Genomic DNA, 18,958 nt, shown 5'->3' with positions numbered 1-18,958 from the left:
GGTGTGGGCAAACTGTTGATGATGTGTGCGGTAGTGCTGAAGGCGTCAACCCAAAAACGAGGAGAAAGGTGGGAATGGAAAAGAAGTGTCAGGCCTGTTTTTGTCACATGTCGGTGTTTTCTTTCAGCGCGACCATTTTGGGCGGGTGTATATGGGCAAGAGAGTTGGTGGTGAATACCCGAGGTGCTAATGTGCGCTTTGAAGCGATTGCTTGTAAACTCAGCACCACCATCACTTTGAAAAGTTTTGATGTGGGTGGAATGTTGGTTTTCCCACAAGTTTTTGAAAACGAAGAAAGACATTGTAAAATTCAGATTTTAATTTCAAAGGATAAAGCCAAGTGAAACGGGAATAATCATCAATAAATAACACATAATAAATAATTCCCAAATTTGACTTGACTGGAGAGGGACCCTAAATATCGCAATGAATAAGACCCAACACATGAGACAAGCGACATTCATTACGAGAATAAGGCAAGCGATGACTCTTTGCAATTTGACATGTGTCACATAATGAAGGAGAAGTCAATAATGAGGTAAGATGGAGATGACCATTTTTATTTAAAAAAGAAATAACAGAATGGCTCACATGTCTAAGACAAGCATGCCATAAATCATATGAGGCATGATCTTTATTTTTAAGAACAGAAATAAAAGCGGAATTTTCGCACTCCAGCACATATAAGCCGCCATCTCTTTTACCTGTTGCCACCACTCGTCCCGTTTGACGATTCTGGATAGAGAAAAGGTTATTAGTAAATGTAACAGAGAGAGGAAAATAAGATGTTAATTTACTAATTGAGAGAAGATTTTTCATGAGACGAAGAACAACTAATACATCCAATAAATCAAGTGTTGGGATAGGAAAGATGGTACTAGTGTGGGTAATTAGTAGGAAGCACCATTCCCTACAATTACACGATCCTTACCCGTATAATTATTTGCTTGATCCAAGTGGGAGAGATCCGGTGTCATGTGGGCCAAAGCCCCTATGACCAGGTACCAATCATTGGGCTTGGGCCCATTAAGAGATCAGGAGGCATTGAAAGCCTTAGCAAGATGAGCTGTAGTACAGATAGTGTCTCCTTTCCGTGCATACCTCTGGTTGCACCGGTCAACATAATGCCCTTCCTGCCGACAGATCTGGCAGTGCGGTGGGCGGTGTCCCTGCCCATTGTTGGAGCGGCCATTGCCGTGGTTGGAAGAGGGGTTTCGGCCCTGTTGATGCCGATTGAAATTCCTAGAATTTGGGCGTTGGTGGCCACAATTTGAAGCTGTGAAAGCGGCAGCAGGTGGGGATCCAGGGGAGTCAAGAGACTTCTGAAAAGCTCAAAGCTTTTAGCCTTGGAGACCAAGTCAGTGAAGGAAGGCAGGGGTGTTTGTGCCATTTGAGCAGTAGAGAAACTGGTGAACTCGGAACCCAGTCCTCAGAGAAACCAGTGAACTTTATCAGTGTCGTCGACGAGTCTACCAATGGCATGGACTTGATCGCAAAGAGCCTTCAACGCCCGAGCATACTCTGTTACCGAACGTGTCCCACGTTTCATCAGTTGCAGATCGTCCTTGAGACGAATTTCTCTAGCCTTTGATCGGTGACTAAAGGTATTTTCAAGAGCCAACCAGCCTCACGTGAGGTAAAGAGGCCCACAACCTTAGCCATGGCTTCCTCCGGGAGAAAGGAGAGCAGAAGGCTCAAGAGGCGTTGATCAGTGTTCTTCCACACTAAGGGTTTGATGCTTGGCGTCTGAGAGCCAACATGGTCAAAACGTGAAGGTGGTGCAAGAGTGTCATCCACATGTCCGAGGAGTTCTTGGCTTTCAAGGAGAGGAAGAAGCTAGCTCTTCCATAGGAGGTAATTAGAGGAGGATAGTTTGATGGTTACCATGTGAATCATGGTGTAGAAAGGAAGAAGGGTGGGTGAGGTGTTTTCGGCAGCCATGGAAGCAAGAGAGATCGATGGAGGTTAATCCGAAAAGGCTCTGATACCATGTGAATATTTTGAGCAAAGTCACCACCTTAATTGAGGTGAGTTTTCTTCTATATATTGACAATTACAATATGTATAAAAGGAAAAAATTAATTTTGTGCAAATGAATTTCCTAAGATCAAGGTCAATATGTCAAGCCGAGTATTAAGGAAACGTCTTAAGGTAACGTATCCTTGACAAGTCCCTCACGACAAACAGAATCTACATCAACCATCTCGCCAAAAGACCACCTAAAGAGAGCCCACATGCGTGAACCCATGTCTCTTCCATCCCGTCTTGTCGTCGTTGATCTCTGTCCTGACATCCAGAACGGCCGTCGCTTTCTCCCTCTTGGTAAGCTTCCATCATGAGATCTCTCCTTCCCTCCACCATTTCTTTCTCTAGCTAACAACACCGAACAGTCTCTCTCTCACCTCACAGCTCTGCCATCACGCACAGAAACTTTTGCTGCTGATGAATTCATTCCGGCCACCTTTCCATCGCTCTCTACTTCTTTTACGGTGAGCCTGAACACTCTGTTGAAGCCTCTATTGTGTTAAAAGAAATGTGTTGCTGCCATGAGTTTATTTGCTTTTCCTCTCCTTTTTAGTACATGCCATTCAAGGTATAATTTCATAAATTTCCTTCTTGCCGTGTAGCTTTTCTTTTTCAAGTCAAAGTTGCTTGCCTTCTGTAAAGCTGCTATGAGATTTAACTTTCTCTTTGTTTTTCTCTTTTCGTACATGCCATTCACTTACATCACAGAAATTCCATTCATACGAAATGTGCATAAAAAACCCTTAACCGTGTAGTCCTTTGGTTGGTCTCAGCTTTTCAGAAAAATACCCTGCATGTTTACTTGTTATTTCAAAAATGCCCTCAAACCTTTTTATTTCACTTTTTATTTTAAACACTTTAAATATATTGTATGAAATGCATCTTTAATGTTTATTATAATAGATTTTGATATATTTATGCTATTAAGTTGTAAATTTAAAATAAAAAAACATGTTTAGAATATTTAAACGATGTTAGTATTTATTACATTTCTTATAAGATTAAATAATTATGTTAATTATAAGAAATTAAACCTATTTTAATGATTGAAATTTTCATGACTTATTTTAATAGAATTGAATATAGCCTGAGTATTCTAAAAAATTATAGTTTGAAGGTAAAAATATGTTGTTAGTATTTAAGTAATCTAAGATATAAGTATTCATTGATTTTGGTGTTAAACAGAATATTTGTTTGATTATTTTATACAATATGAATTTAATACAGTATGATTTCAGGACATGTTTTCCTAAATATATTTAGTAACATTTAATACTTTGTATAGGTGATGAGCTATGAAGTAAAATTCAAGAAGCAATGCAACAAGGAAAGTAATTTGATCATAAATTAGGATCATCACAGTTCAACTTATATAAAATTATTATTAGCGTCAGTTCTTTGCAACCACTTTTATGTACCACTCACGTCATATGCAAGCATGTCATCAAGCACAACACCAAATCATGTCATTCAGCATCATGTTTAGATTTAGGAATTTATAGTATTTACATGAGTATGTAAATCATGCATCTCACGTCGCATAAGACACATAAGCTATCTTAACTTCAAGTGCAAGATAAGATCATATCAGTTTAATCAGATGGTCATTAAGATGCATGATACCAATGCAATTTCAAGGTGGATGTACTACAAGCCACGGACTCAAGCATGGTCCACCATAGTATGTCATAATACTATCAGCGCTCCCCCTGCTGCAGCGGGACGTGAGGCCGATTCACAACCTCACACACAGGGTTAAGTGTGTTGGCCAGTCAGATCAATCAGTTAAATCAGATCAGTCTGTTAATTTAGATAAATCAATCATGCATAACATAAATATCAGCATGAATAGTCATAAGTTTAAGCTCTCAGCATGAAAACTTTTTTGAAAATCTTACGTTTATTATGTTCACATTGTGATGGATTTCTTGCTGAGTCTTCGACTCATTTTAGTTTATTTCATATTTTTAACCACCCAGGTGAGGATAATTAACACGAGCAAACAGGCCAGGATTAGAAGGAGCAGTTGTTTTAATTTCAGACTTCCTAGAATAAAATTTACTTTTATGACAAAAATTTTATTCAATTTATTCATTTAATATTTTTGGAACATTTTATTAGAAAAATCTTTTATCAAATAAATGCTAATTTCATGTTATTAATATGATATCTCTTGCCAGGTTATTTTTTATGAAAAGCACATGACACTCCTAACTTATGGGAAGAGGGTGTCAGATAGGTTTTGAAAACAATTAAAACATCAAACACATTGAAAATCAATTAGTAAATATAAATATAAACATAATGATTGAAATATTTATTCATAGTTGTAAAACTAGGGTGATTTAACAACCCACCCAAAATTTAGTAAATGAATTTCTTTCGATCTTATGAGCTTCGTGAAATCGCGGAAAGATATATTAAAACCATTGTTATATTAAAAAAAATAAAAAATAGAGAGAGAGAGAGGGAGAATCATTATATTCTCACAATGCTTGTCGACAGCATATCAACATTCCAAACCAATTGTTATATATTGCGGAACCATAAAAACATGCAAAACTGGAAATCTATTTAAACACAACAGAAACTAAAACATATGCTCTAGCCCCAAACATCTGCCGGGAGCATTTACAAGTAAATACCAATAACAGTACAAAGCAAAGGAAATATAGTAGTCATATCAAACAGCTGTCACATTCATACAAGCTGTTGAGAGAAATGAAACTATTGATTGAATTGATGCTCCGACGATGACAGATTTAAAGCCTTTACGCTTAATTTATCCCTCTTGATTTGCATAAGTTGGTCATAAACGCACCATGCAAAACTAAGGAAATGAGCCCTATTCAATCCCTCGTTGTAGCGACCCCAGTAAGTATAATGATACGTGACATGATACCATGCTGATGCTTTTGCTTTTGCTTTTGCATTATCAGCACTGTCTGCACTACTTCCCTCATTGAACCAAGTCCTGGCTTCCATTCTTAACGACTTTACAGCATATTTAATTGCATCCAGATCCCTCTTCCCAACAAAATGTTTTGACATTTTCAAAATATTGCCACTAAGAATTTCAGCTTCAGTTCTAATCCCGTAATAATCCATCAAATTCCCCAACTTGTAATCATACTCAGTTTTGTTTTTGAAAGCATCACTGAGGAAGACCTCAAAGCCGTCTACTTCCATGTCACGGTCATAATGCAGTTTTGCTGATTCCAAAGTGAAGGCTTTAACAAGACTTGTGCGGGGTGCAATGGCTTCCACTTCTTGTAAAAGCTTTCCGATAATAGATCTCGATCTGTAGGTACGTTTATTAGGCTTTTTCATGAAATCGGGATACTCTTTGATGTATAGATGAGGAGGCATTTCGGCTGCAATACCAGTTTTCGGGAAGTCAATGGCAATTGAGTGTAGCTTCGCAAGCTCCATACATTCATGGCTCATTACCCCATGGGGCTCCCTGTCTGCAAAAACACTGTGGACCATTCTGATGATTCCTAAGTTGTCTTTGACCATATAGTTAGGGAAATACTCCTCTACTTCCTGCATGACAACAATTAGAGGCTTTTATATGTTAGCTATGGAAGAAAGTTTGTCGAGAAGGTCATGGAAATGTGAGGTTAGATACCTTTATTGTAACATCATGATCAACTTGTGTGGTCGGTGCTGCAACATATTCCATTGGCTCAACTTGAAGAGGAGGAATAAGATCACAGTCCCAAGAGACAAAGTACATATCTCCGTCCAAATTACTTCCCGAAGATTCATTTGGATGAGGTCTAAACACAATTATTTTCAAATCATGTTAGTAAAGAGTGTATACAGAAATAATACTGAATATGACTTTTGAGTAATTGTATATGGCCAAGGCAAGTGACCAAACAACAATTAAAAAAAAAAAAAGCAATGGCACGAGTACGCCAACAAATTTGGAACCTTTTCAACTCATAAGCATAGGAAGAAATGACAAAGCAATGTAAAAACAGAGTCTAGTCTGAATCTAGAATGTTTAGAAATTGCATATTTTACATTACAATTCAAAAAGACAATTTAACTATATGGTATTCTAACGTATATATTGCAGATTCTACTCAAGGATAATAGTTTTCACTGTTTTACCTATTGGTTTACATTAGATTTCTATAGACATTATAACAATACAAAAAGGCAGTCATGAATATTAATAGGATGTGATGAATTTTATGTTGCTACAGGATTATGTGTAATCTCTGGTGCAAGTTAGTGCACACATTAATAGGATTCCATGCTTTAGAACTACCAACTATTGCATTTAAAAAACTTACCTCTTTCCCTTTTGTGGAAAAACAACACAATCCACCATGTGGTGTAGAGCTGGCACATTAACAGCTTTCAAGACTCGCACATCTCCTGGGTGTAGAGAAGGGTTTCGAGCAACAACCACCTCGCCTTCAATGACGTAGTTATTTTGGTTTGAACTGTTGGTAGTAAACATATGGGATGACTGGTTACAAAGCTGTCTACTAAAGCGAGAAACTTGTAGAAATACTTGACCATATTCCAATGTTCTAGTTTCATCTAGGCATCCCATCATATATCTTCCATTTGGAACAAAAATCCAAGTTCTAAACCTCAAGTCCATCAACTTAGATGCATGGAATGCTTGAAGCATCATTGAAAGAAATGGTTCTGCATCTGGCTTGTAATCACATAAAAGCATTTCCTTCAAAACTTTTGTGATGTCTTCTGAGAAGATCATCTCCAGTGCCTCTTGTGCTCTCAACGGATCTGTTAACATGGCATTCAGTAGATTTATAGCCTCCCTTTGCCTTTTCTGAAAAGCTTGATCCTTCACTCCAAGGTTAGACAAAAGAGTGATTATCTGGCGATTCAGAAAACAAGGCTGAAACTTGCTCCATGCCACAACACCGAGTTTTGTGTCAAGAGATTTGTATCTGAACATGCTCTTTCTCAATGACAACTTCGTCGATGATGTTGGATCAACAGCCACCACACCTCTGTACCCACCATATCGAATCTGATATGCTGATGGAACAAAGTTACAGCCTAACTTTGTTGCCACTTTGCAAGCCAATTCTTCAGATACCTTCCCAATGCCATCTGAGAAACAATATGTGGCTTCCCCACTATTAACTTCTATATCAGGAATAACTTCAATTTCATCTCTACCAACACTGGAAGTTTCTCTAGAAGAGCAAAAGGATTCGCTGAGTCTGGAAACATACTTTGCCACATCCCTAATATCTTGAAAATCACCCATCCATTCTCTAATATCTGCTGCAGTCAAGCCAGGTCTTGAAGCAAACATCCAAACAGAATTATCCCGTGCATGACTAGATGAAAGGGCAAGAAATTCAAACTTCTTATCACCAATAACTATGCCATTTCTTAAAGTGGATATTATCCTCTCATAAACTCTTGTTCCCTTTCCCTCATTTGTAGAAGATGCTCGTAAAAATAAAGCTATCGATCGAAGTTTATCCAAATCCTCATCAACAAAAGAAACACGCAGAAAATTATCAATATCTTCAGGATAATTGCGCAAGACCCTGTTGGAGAGATTCACCTCTGGACCACAGAAGTAGACTTTAGATGGAGTAATTTGAACCCTGTGTACATATACTAGCCCATCATCCAAAGAAATAGCAGTGGTTCTAGGAAGTCGTGTGGATGTGGCATATCCTTTGTACTGCTCCTTAAGCCATTTCACAGGTTCATAGCAGCAAAATTTCAGATGAAAAAGTTTGTCCAGGGCAAATTCTATGTGCTCAACTTTAATTCTCTTAGAATCGACCAATCGATAAAAATCCTCATCAACTGCTGGCCCAGGAACACACCCATGCTGAATTAAGGAATTGATCTTAAATAAGATATTATATGGCAGGTCAAAGCCTGTGGGTGGGTTCACAATGGGCACAAGACCTGAACTGCATGAGAAAGGAGAACCTTCCATCAATTCAAGTCGGTCTTCATTTTCTTCATAATGGACAAAATCAAGGTACAATTTCGGAAGCCGAAGTTTATTTGGAAGCACCAAACATAGAGCATAAGATTGGCCAATGCAGCTCGATGGAGTGAAATCAACTCCTCGGACCCACTCAAAACGTTGACCATGAGATACATCTTTCTCATAAACCCTTGGAGCTCCAAATAACTAGGAATATAAACAAGAATTCATTTAGTGAAAAAAGAAAAAGTAGCAATTTCAACACAAAAATTATTAGTTCCAATCTATGAACATATGTAATGTTGACATGAAATTATTTGTAACTAGAATGAGATCATAGAATTGTGGAAACAAATATTTTATTCAAGTATCTAAAGACTATACACATGATATCAACCCATAACAAGAAACTGGAAAGGGCTACACGTTTATTCTTCCACTAAAGACCTACTGATCCTGGTGTTATATGGTTGAAAAATACTTATTTTTCATTAAATAGATGATGTCAATAACTCGAAGAGTGTTAATAAGAAAGAGTATAGCAACCTATGCATATAAGAGAGACAAGATGATTAGCTTTGTATGCCTACATGTACTACGTAGTACGTAATTGATGAAAGGAAAATTATTTGTACTGTCTTTGGGTGTGCAATTTTCATGCAAGCCCATTGAAAAAAGTAGACAAATCTATTATTCACACGAAAAAATCTACTTTGAAATGGACTCCACATTTTTTAGGGAGAGTGCGCGGAATTTGCGATTATATCTAGTATTACTTTTGATGAAATGTCATTTTGAATATAATTTTTCACCAGCTAACCTGAATGAGAAGAAACTTTGTTGCTTGACCACGTGGACGAGATAGCTCAATCTTCCCAATGTTCTCATAAGAGATTTCAAACTTGTACTCTATGGAAAGATGGGAAAAAAAGAAATACAATCTTCTCATCTTGAAATCAAATTTCCCAAAGACATCTTCCTGCTCCCAGAGCACAGAAAAACTATTTCTCGAAACCTGATTTCCAAAGCGCAGCACTATATTATCCATGCTGTATAGAAAGATCCTTGGCTCTGGCACAATATCAAAGTTTGAGTCCCAAGCTTCAACTGCATTTTCAGTATGGACAATAGTTGGGAAAAAAATAACAGAGTTAGAACTTGAATGCTTGATTACAGAAAATAAAAAAATTCAATGCACTGCCTTGATATTATTACCTACATATTTATATTTAATTTGGAAATGCAGACAAAAATTTACCATAAGAGACATCTCTGTATGATTGTCATTGGTGAAAGTGGATCTCTTCTTTGAGATACATTTACCAAGGACAACTTAGTTTAAAGACAAGTAGATCAAGCTTGCAATTAGCATTTTCAATGCTTCTTTATCCATGGAACTCCTAAAAACTATTCTTAGAAATTTTACACTTTGTTTTCTGAAAATACTCATTACACAGAGCAAACAGAGTCAACTAAGAAAACTATAACACATGCATTTGACAATTAGATACATATTACTGCATTTGAAAGAAACTAGCTATCAAAAACACCATAATCCAAAAGCAAAAGGACAATTCAAGCCAATCTGAAACCACCCAACATTCAGTTTTCATAGCAATATATATACTCAAAACCATCAGGCTGACAAAGGCTTCAATGATACATTATCTATGAGAGGAGAAGAACAGGCGTTGCTGAGAGAAATTGAAGGGGGTGAAATGTAGAGAGAGAGAGAGAGAGAGAGAGAGAGAGAGAGCCTGACCTGAGAGGAAAGCACTGAGTGTAGAATTGCTGGTGTGAAAAAAAACCAAGGCTCGTGAGCAAACTATATATGGATGAGAGCTGTGGCGCCAAAAGATGACTGTTAACAAACTACCCCCAGCCGAAGTTTTCTAAGCCTTCTTTGGCAATTAACGCGTTGGTGGGGCCTATGGAAATGATCTGTTTTGTGGGTATTGTCTGTGTTACTTTGTTACCCGTGATTCCTTCTTGCTCCCGAAGGGTAGGACCAAAAAAGAATAATGATGAAACTGAGAAGAAATCTATAGGTAAAAAGTGAAAACTTGGGCAACGAGGAGAGCTGGGGGGGTATTCCTTCTTGCTGCGCAAGGGTTGACTCAAATCAATTGAGCTCGTTGTCTTGAGTAAGCAGCGTTTCGGGAAAAAATAAATAAATAGGAACCCTCCGAAAACGGAGGTGCTGCTGTCAGGATTAAGATGACAAAGGTCATGTGGATGAAGCAAGTGATGAAGGCTTATAATCCTTGAGGGAACCAAACTTCTTGGATTTTATTGAGTCATTTGATCATAATTTGACAAAATGATTTGAGAAAATGTGATGCCAAGTGGCCAAACAGGAGGAAAATACGTGGCATAGGAGGACTTGCCACCTCAATGAAAATTGTAACCGTGGAGGTTAGATTGGTAAGAAATGGGTCCAAATTTAGTAGAAGTTTGAGGTCCAAACTTGCCAAGAAAGGCCCAAAGTTAGGTCTAACTTAGTAAACATTTGAGGCCCAAGATAAGGCCCAACTAAATGAAACTTGAAATCCAGAGTGAGGCCCAACCCAAGGCCCATATTGAGGCCCAACTTGAAGGAAACTTGAGGCCCAAGCTTAGAGAAACTCTTGGAGGACAAGGTTAGTTACAACTTAATGGAACTCGAGGAACAAGTTAGTCTACAACTAAATGAAGCTTGAGGCCCAAGCTTGGCTCATATTCCCACTATGATGATGACACATAATTGTAACTATGACGAGACTTCACTCAAGGAGGGACATGAAGATGCTGAGCACATCAAGCTAGCATTTCTTCACTTATTTTTCTACAAACTCAGCCCCTTTAGCACCAATCAATAGCTGGTTTACAAGCAAAGAGTAGAAGCAACACCTAACCATTGGATCATATAGCCTTACACATGTCCAAATGATTGGAAAAGCTTATTAAGGGAAGTGGGTTGATGGTGCTTACAGTAGCCTCCAAAATTGTTTTATTTCTTCCCATCATAGATGGTAAGCCAAGATAATTTTCAAAGCTGCTAGTAGATCGAATTCCTAAAATATGTTGAGTATTGTCTCTAACTTCTATGTCTGTGTTTCTGTTGAAATGGATTGAAGTCTTATCACAGTTAAATTATTGACCAGATGCCCTTTCAGAACATGCTAAGATGTCATGCAATTTACTCCACTCCAAAGAGTTTGCTTTGATGAAAAGCAAACAATCATCAGCAAAGAATAGATGAGGAACCTGGATCATACCTCTTGAAATTGGTACACTAGTAAGAATACCATTCATATTAGCATGTGTAAGTATACCATTCACTGTTCTTATGGAGGAACCATAGACGAAAGAGAATAGAAAGGGCCTTCATAAAAGAGCGAAAGAGTGATGGGCAACTAGGCCTCGTTTGAATTTAAAACACACATCAACTCATCTCATCTAATCATTACAACTTTATCAAATTCTCACATAAAATATAATAAACAATTCAACTTTTTCAAGTCTCAAAACAACTTTTCTAATTTCTCATACAAAATATAATAAACAATTCAACTTTTATTCTACTATTTACAAACCACCTCAACTCATCTCAACCCATCTTTGAATCCAAACAACTCTTAGTCTATATGTTGCTCGTGAGCCGCCAAGTACCAGTCTCGCTACAGTACTAGCAAGGATCGGTCCTTCCACTTCAGCTTAGAGGATGAATAAGTAGAGAAAAATAGAATCTCCTTCACGGATCCCGAGTGTAGAAATGGTTTTTGTGGTTCTCCATTGACTAAAATGGAATGAGAAATTGATGTTACACACTCGATTATCAAATTTATTCATCTCACTCTAAATCCCATTTTTTCCATCACAAGTTTTAAAAATGTCAATTCTACTCGATCATAAGCCTTACTCATATTAAGTTTCATTGCCAATATAACCTTCCTTCTCTTGTAAGCAAGAATTCATGGTAAGTATTGTTTCATATGCACCTAACACATTGTCAATAATTAGACAACTAGGAATAAAATCATTTTGATTTTTCGACATAACATGAGGCAAATTATGCTTGAGTCAATTGGCTAAAACTTTGTGTATAATATTATAGAGTATATTACACATACTTATGGGATGGTGGTCTGTTAAGTTGACAGGCTCTTTGGAATTTGGTATAAGAGTTATGAAAGTTTCATTGATGGACATATGGGTTAGTTTGAATCTCAAACTCATCTCAACTTATCATATCTAATTACTATAATTTTTTTAAATTTCAACACAAATATATAATAAATAATTCAATTTTTTCAAATATCAAAATAATAATACTACTAAAAAATAATATTCTAACAAAATTTTATTCAACTTTTAACTTTTATCTAAACTCAACTTAACTCAGTTCAACATCCAAATTCAGCCAATCTCTATCACGAAGAAACTGTAAAACACTCTCGCATTACTTATCTCCAACAACTTCCCAATCAGCTTGAAAAAAATGATGGAGAATAACCATATGGACCAGGTGACTTGTACGGAAACATCTGAAATAAAGCCATTATGACTTCTCTGCCTTGAAGATTTTGGTCAAAGTATCATTCATATCACAAGTTACTATCTTTTCCAGGACTAATAAGCAAGCATCAATACCCTCGTCTTACTATGTGAAGTCATTTTTTATGCCACTCTTGTCTTGCTACAAAATTTCATTCCCACTTTCAATCTTACAGATGTAGTTAACTTTCTCTACTTGGCACAAGCGTAGTAGTACTTAGTATTACGATCTCCATACTTTAGCCAATCAACTTTTGCCCTTTGCTTGCATCTCATGTCATCCTTTTCTAGTAGCACATTCATTGCAAGTTGTACCACTTTTAACTCATCCATTAAATCTTGAGTTCTATCATTCTGTAATATCTTCAGCTTTGCCTCCAATACTCGAAATTGTCTCCTTTCATCTGCATATTTGTCTTCTAACCTTTCAAAGTTGATCTACAATTACTCAAAGAGCATGTTAAGGCTACTAGACTATCAAAGTGTTATGCATCTTGGTCCCCAACAATTTAGAATAACTTCTTTGCATTTTTCATCTAGATTCCAGCATGCGTCATATCTCCATAACTTCATTCTATACTGAGAATCATTACTTATGGATTGAACACAAAGCAAGATTTGATTGTGATAAGAAACAGAATTTTAATCCTCTTCTTAAGTTTTTCCAAAAGTAATGATCCAATCTTGATTTACAATTAGCTCTATCTAATCACTCCACTGTGAAGGTCTAACACCATGTACCCAGAGGGGTTCGGAGTAGGTGCAGGTCTAGTTCACTTTTAGTGAACCTAGTCTGCCACATGGAGTGTGAGGTGCGCCCAACAACCAGCTAATACCAAGATTTTTCCTTTAACTTTTTTAAAACCTTTTCTTTTGTAAGGCAAAGGATAGTAGAAGCCATCGTATTAACATATATTTCGGCATGTATGCATGATATAAAATCTTCCCACTATGAGGGATAGGGGTGAGCTGACTTAGTCAAACTCTAATTTTGTCAGAATTCAAATCTTAATTTCGACTCTGATTTGAACTTGTGTAGATTCTGATCCAATTTCAAATTTGACTTATCGAAGCGGAGTCGGATTTAGATTTTTAGCTTTAACTTTTTTTTACCTTCATATTTAGTCCATTTTAAAAATCAATTTTTTGTAGCGTTTCAAATTTGAATATTTTCAAAAAATTAAAAACTAGAATTAAATCATTTACTACTAATTTACTTCTATATTAATATCTAATTTATTTTTATACTAGACTTAGGGCCTGCTTTGGGGATTGTGGTAGGAGTCTCAAAGAGTGTTTAAATAGTCTTAAAAGCTCTTTAATGGAAAAATTAGGTTGTTTGGATGTTACATATTAAAGCACTTTTAATTTCAAATAAGCTAAAAAGTACATATTTTGATATTTTTCCTCAAACGTATTTTTTTCTAGATAATGCGGAACGTAATTCAAATTCTGAAAAAAAAAATATCAATGGACGAAAATACTCATACAATTTTCAGATAATTACAACTTTCAAACTTGCAAGAATATTATCATAATCTTTAAAAATTCAAATAATCATAATTTCTATATTAGAAATCATTTTTTAAATTTGTTTCCAAACAAATGTAACATGTTTGAAAGTGCTTAAATATAGTTACCAAACAGTAAATAATTTTTTAATAGTAAAACTTATTAAGTTATAAGTCCTAAAACTATCAACTATATTTCCCACCGTAATCCCAAACATGCACTTATATTATAGTGTTTAATTATATGTTATAATACTATAGTATTACATATTATTTTTAGTGTCTAATTATACATTAGTATACAATAGTATTACATATTATTATATTATATTGGTGTCTACCTTATTTATACCTTATTTCTACACTAGACTTTTTAGTGTTTAATTAAATGTAATTATAGTTTAATAAATTAGTATTATGTGTTATTAACTTATTATACTAGAATCTATATAGGAGAAAATATATATATATATATATATATATAGAGAGAGAGAGAGAGAGAGAGAGAGATCGAAAAAAATGTTACTTTCACATAGATTTTTCTTTAAATAAGAATAAAAAGAAAATAGAATAATTCAAATTTCATACACATAGAATCTATATAAAAAAATTAAAATTGAAATTGAAAAATTAAAAAATTGGAGTAGCTTGAGAAACACCAGGAAGTTCCTTGCTTGAGAAGGGTAGACACTAGACACCATTCTTGGGGTGATTTACGACTGATTTAATTCATTTATTATCTTATAAACATGCAGATGCAGGCATCCATCTCGGAAGAATATTATAGTGTGACCGACTAGCTTGCCAGTTTTCACATCAATTTTCCACCAACCTGACTGAAAATACAAAGATCACATGTAAAATTCAATCAAATATCCCACTTAATTAACCAAACCTAGGTTCCGGCAAAATTCTGGTATTGTAAGTGCAAGGAATTTACAGATTGTGGTAGACAAAATTCACATATTTTAACAACAATTGCATAGTGTTGGAGATCGACACTCATCGCCTACGTATCCAAAGCAACAGTAAGAGATTCCAGGGCATCTCTGATTCTGTACCACAAATTATTACTACAAAATCTTCCCATTAAGGATTGATCAGGTATATAATTTCAGTTTAAACTGAAAACATCAAGCAACTTAATGAAAGCCTACGATGAACATGATGAACATAATGAACATGTTTTAGACATTTAGAGGTTACACTAAACAAAAGCACTCATTTTTCTCAACTCAACATGAGGAACAATATCCCCGATATCCGCATCTGAAAACTACATGAAGAAAAACTAAATGCATCTTATCTCACCCATACTGGTAAATCCATAATTGAAATCTCATCACTGAAAACAATTGGTGGACTATAGCAACATCTCAGCAATCTGAACTGCATTGAGTGCTGCTCCCTTGCGTATTTGATCGCCACAGACAAAAATTTCCAGCCTGCTTGGAAGTATTCCATTAGTATTAAGGTTTGTCAAAGCAGAGAGGTAATGATTGAAACAATATCGCCTATAAATTAGTCTCACCCATGGTTCCCCTCTTGAGACACATCGCGGCGGATCCTGCCAACTGCAACATCATCTTTGTTTGACACCTCCAATGGAGTAGGGAATAGATTTGATGCCCGATCATCAATAACCACTACACCAGGAGCATTCTTCAGAATATTCCTGGCTGTGTCCTGGACAACAGAGAAACTCAATGAATTAAGAGTTGGACCTTCAAGTAGAAATTCTTTATAATTCTCCAAAATCTCTTTCCAAAGATCAAATGGGATGATAACCAAAATGACACTACGATGGGAGGGAGGAGGGAGGGAGGGAGAAAACCCCCACTATTGTGCAGCAATCATAGGACCATCAATGCGTAGGATGCTTAGGATTTTGAGTAGGGACCCCATGCAAAGAATTTGGAGGGTGATAAACCGCTTCTTTCTTGACCACCAAGCATCGGCAACTTAAAAAGTGAAAAAAGGAACTGCAGAAGGCAACTCAAATTTGCAGCCGACTACTTTGTATATAATAACATGCTAAAAAGTCCAATATTCAGGAAAAGCAATTTTATGAGGGCAACTACTGAATGAGATAGTTTCTTTTATATAAGAAAAGATGCAAAATGTACCGAGGTACTAAACTGGATAGTTATAACACCTTTGGTAATTATATCAATTATTTTCCTTTTCAAAGAGAGGGAAAAGGAAAGATGCTAATTACAGAAAGAATAAAAAATGAAAAATGAAAAACAAACAAGCAGCATACATGCAGGCACCAAATCAAACAAAACAGACCAATCCTTTATACAGGTGCTCATGTTTCATGATATCAATACTGACCAAAGAAGAAAAATTGAATTGGTCAGTACATCTAATCGCTCATTTCTTCAAGCTAGTTTGAAGTACCATCGGCAGAAATAAGAATCCCCTTGTTATAAAACCAAATAACTCAATAAAAAAAAAAAAAAAAAAAAAATGCAAGAAACACAAATGACCTATTACAAATGAACCCATCCCTGAAAATGAACACAACAAAGACCTACATTGCAAAAAATATATATATATATTTTTAGAACATTGCATAAAATATCATCCACCTCAATTTTTATGTTTTCCCTAGTAATGATATTTAAAAGAGAACAAATCAAATCTGTTCTATCAACAGATATTATCATAAAGAAAAATCAACAAGAATAATGCGGTTTATAATTCAGAGGATCACATCATTACCTCATCAAGGGGGTTCTCAAATTGAAGATTTACACTCTCAGCATGTGCACGCATAACAGGAACTCGTATGCATGTGGCAGTCACTTTAACATTCTTGTCATTCTGAAAAATGTACAAGAATCATTTGGTATAAGACCAGAGAGACTTGTTCTCCCATCCACCAAAGGAAATTGCAGTAACTCAACCTATCACTGATAAGATGATATTAAGAATGAAGTAAAAGATACCATTTCGATACTTACCCATATTTTCCTTGTCTCTTTTACTAATTTCATTTCCTCTTCATTGTATCCATTTGACAGGACAGGTGCATTGTGCGAGAACAAATTAAAAGCATACTGCAGATGGAGAAAGTCTTTCAGAGGTAGGGAAAAGATGGAATAGAATATGGGAGCCGTCATAAAAGCAGGTATTCTGCGACAACAAATTGACAGACCTGTTGCTTGAAGATTTGACAAGTTGGTGATTTGCCTTCCAGGACCTTATAAAAAAGGGGAAACAATCCTTTTAGAATAAATAACCCGGGGATGGATTGATCCACTTCCTGTGGAAATAAATGTCAAACTGCAAAACGACAATGAAATGGTGTAAGAGAAAAAAACCTCGCGAGTTTGCAGCTCAAGCTCTTCCATTGCAGCAGCACCAGCACCACTGGCGGCCTGGTATGTACTAACAACCATGCGTTGTACCTGAAATACTCAATGACCAACAAAGTAAGCGGGTTTTGAGACGTGGTGAAACATGCAACAGTATGCTGCAGACACACCACTAAAGGTAACTTGCTTGATGCATTCACTATTTTCTTAAAATCGTGAAAGAAACACAACCCCAACAATGAATCATAATTATAAGAGTAGTGGAAGGGACACAACTCTTTTGCAACTTTTTGTGACTCTTTTAAATGGATGCATTTTTATAAAATAATGACACTCCAACAACTCAATTTTATAAAAATGCCCTCCGTTTAAAATGCAGTTGTAAAATAGTTGTACAAAAAGGTTGCATTTTTATCATCACTCTAATTAGCTCGATTACCACAAGACTCCAAAATTTGAATAAAATTGATACCTGTTAGGAAATATACGATAATAAAATGAAAAATTAGAATAAAAGTGCAACCGCAATAAAAGATCATTTTTCTAAAATTAAACCCTACTCAAGCCAACCGAAATTCTGCTGCGACTCTTATAAAATTACTTTATCACGATATTCGAATAACACCGCATGCCTGTAAGATGTACCTCTTGAGCGTAGAAATAAAAGATCTATCTCCCCAAAAACTAACACTTTCCAAACACTCACAAATTTACGAAATGAAGAGAATAATTGGTTAGAAAGCTGAATCACTAATCCCAGTCAAATAAACAAGATAGTCGAAAATGCGCTTCTTACGCTAAAAACAGAGACTAGATGAATCCCTACAGCAATATCAATACAGAAAAACCTGTTTCAATTCACATGTGCATACAGTGCATCAAAAAGACGAAGCAAATAAACCCATGTATAAAGTCTCACCTTGGCTCGTCGATGAAGAGGCGTGGCGGCCATCAAGCAAATGATGGTGGAACAGTTGGGGTTGGCAATAAGTGCCCCCTTCCCCGTTCCGAGTTTGATCCCATCCATGGCCTCGGGATTCACCTCTGGTATCACCAATGGGACCTTCTCCTCCATCCGAAATGCGGAGCTATTGTCCACCACTATGGTTCCCCTCTCCACCGCCACCGGCCCGAACTCCTTGCTGATGGACCCGCCGGCACTGAAGAGAGCAATGTCGACGCCGTCGAAGCTATCTGCAGTGAGTTCCTCGACGGTGTAGTCGCGGCCCTGGAAGGTGAGTCGCTTCCCAGAGGAGCGCTTGGAAGCAAGCATTTTGATGGAGCGGAAGGGGAAGTCGCGGTCAGAGAGCACCGAGAGAAACTCCTGACCCACGGCGCCAGTGACGCCAACGACCGCGAGCGAAGGCGCCGTCTCCTGGAGGGACATGCGCACCGCTGTGGGGCCAATACGGCTGGGATTGGGCTTGGTGGTTAGCCGGAGTTTGGAGGAGAGAAAGGGATGGTGGGTGACGGCGGCCATTATAGCTGAGATGTGTGTGGAGGAGTTGTATGTGTCAGAAACGGAGGAGCGGCGGCTGGTGCAGACAGACAGTTGTTTTCGAAAGGGTTTTAGTTTTGCGAAGCGTCTGCGGTTGAGTTGATTGGGCTGCCAT

General features: G+C 36.8%; 2 protein-coding genes and 1 pseudogene across 2 annotated transcripts; all 3 read right to left on the bottom strand.

The window, feature by feature from the left end:
• The window catches only part of LOC121258664, a 42,586-nt pseudogene extending 31,317 nt beyond the window's left edge, over window positions 1-11,269 (bottom strand).
• On the bottom strand, window positions 4,597-9,407 carry LOC121257566 (RNA-dependent RNA polymerase 1-like). Its single transcript, XM_041158618.1, has 5 exons — window positions 9,234-9,407; window positions 8,796-9,082; window positions 6,333-8,182; window positions 5,657-5,807; window positions 4,597-5,571 (listed from the first exon to the last, which is right to left on the bottom strand). Exons 2-5 carry the CDS (start codon window positions 9,021-9,023, stop codon window positions 4,753-4,755), a joined length of 3,048 nt encoding a protein of 1,015 aa, XP_041014552.1. The 5' UTR covers window positions 9,024-9,082; window positions 9,234-9,407; the 3' UTR covers window positions 4,597-4,752.
• A 3,803-nt stretch (window positions 11,270-15,072) lies between the features above and the next one.
• On the bottom strand, window positions 15,073-18,958 carry LOC121258202 (aspartate-semialdehyde dehydrogenase). The gene is made up of 7 exons (XM_041159604.1): window positions 18,265-18,958; window positions 17,352-17,438; window positions 17,186-17,230; window positions 16,992-17,087; window positions 16,750-16,851; window positions 15,554-15,708; window positions 15,073-15,467 (listed from the first exon to the last, which is right to left on the bottom strand). Exons 1-7 carry the CDS (start codon window positions 18,823-18,825, stop codon window positions 15,386-15,388), a joined length of 1,128 nt encoding a protein of 375 aa, XP_041015538.1. The 5' UTR covers window positions 18,826-18,958; the 3' UTR covers window positions 15,073-15,385.

Source organism: Juglans microcarpa x Juglans regia, chromosome 3S, assembly GCF_004785595.1.
Source record: "Juglans microcarpa x Juglans regia isolate MS1-56 chromosome 3S, Jm3101_v1.0, whole genome shotgun sequence".
NCBI classification, from domain to species: domain Eukaryota; kingdom Viridiplantae; phylum Streptophyta; class Magnoliopsida; order Fagales; family Juglandaceae; genus Juglans; species Juglans microcarpa x Juglans regia.
This window is presented reverse-complemented; position numbering and strand designations above follow the sequence as displayed.

Bases quoted from the DNA above. Each gene is read 5' to 3' on its own strand.
- LOC121257566 (XM_041158618.1), bottom strand. From the start codon at position 9,023: ATGGATAATATAGTGCTGCGCTTTGGAAATCAGGTTTCGAGAAATAGT. The intron at 5,808-6,332 runs GTAAGTTTTTTA...AATTGTGTTTAG, and splicing joins TTTCCACAAAAGGGAAAGAG to ACCTCATCCAAATGAATCTT. The intron at 5,572-5,656 runs GTATCTAACCTC...GTTGTCATGCAG, and splicing joins ATCATGATGTTACAATAAAG to GAAGTAGAGGAGTATTTCCC.
- LOC121258202 (XM_041159604.1), bottom strand. From the start codon at position 18,825: ATGGCCGCCGTCACCCACCATCCCTTTCTCTCCTCCAAACTCCGGCTA. The intron at 17,231-17,351 runs GTTTTTTTCTCT...CTTTTTTATAAG, and splicing joins TTGAGCTGCAAACTCGCGAG to GTCCTGGAAGGCAAATCACC. The intron at 16,852-16,991 runs GTAAGTATCGAA...TACATTTTTCAG, and splicing joins AAGAGACAAGGAAAATATGG to AATGACAAGAATGTTAAAGT.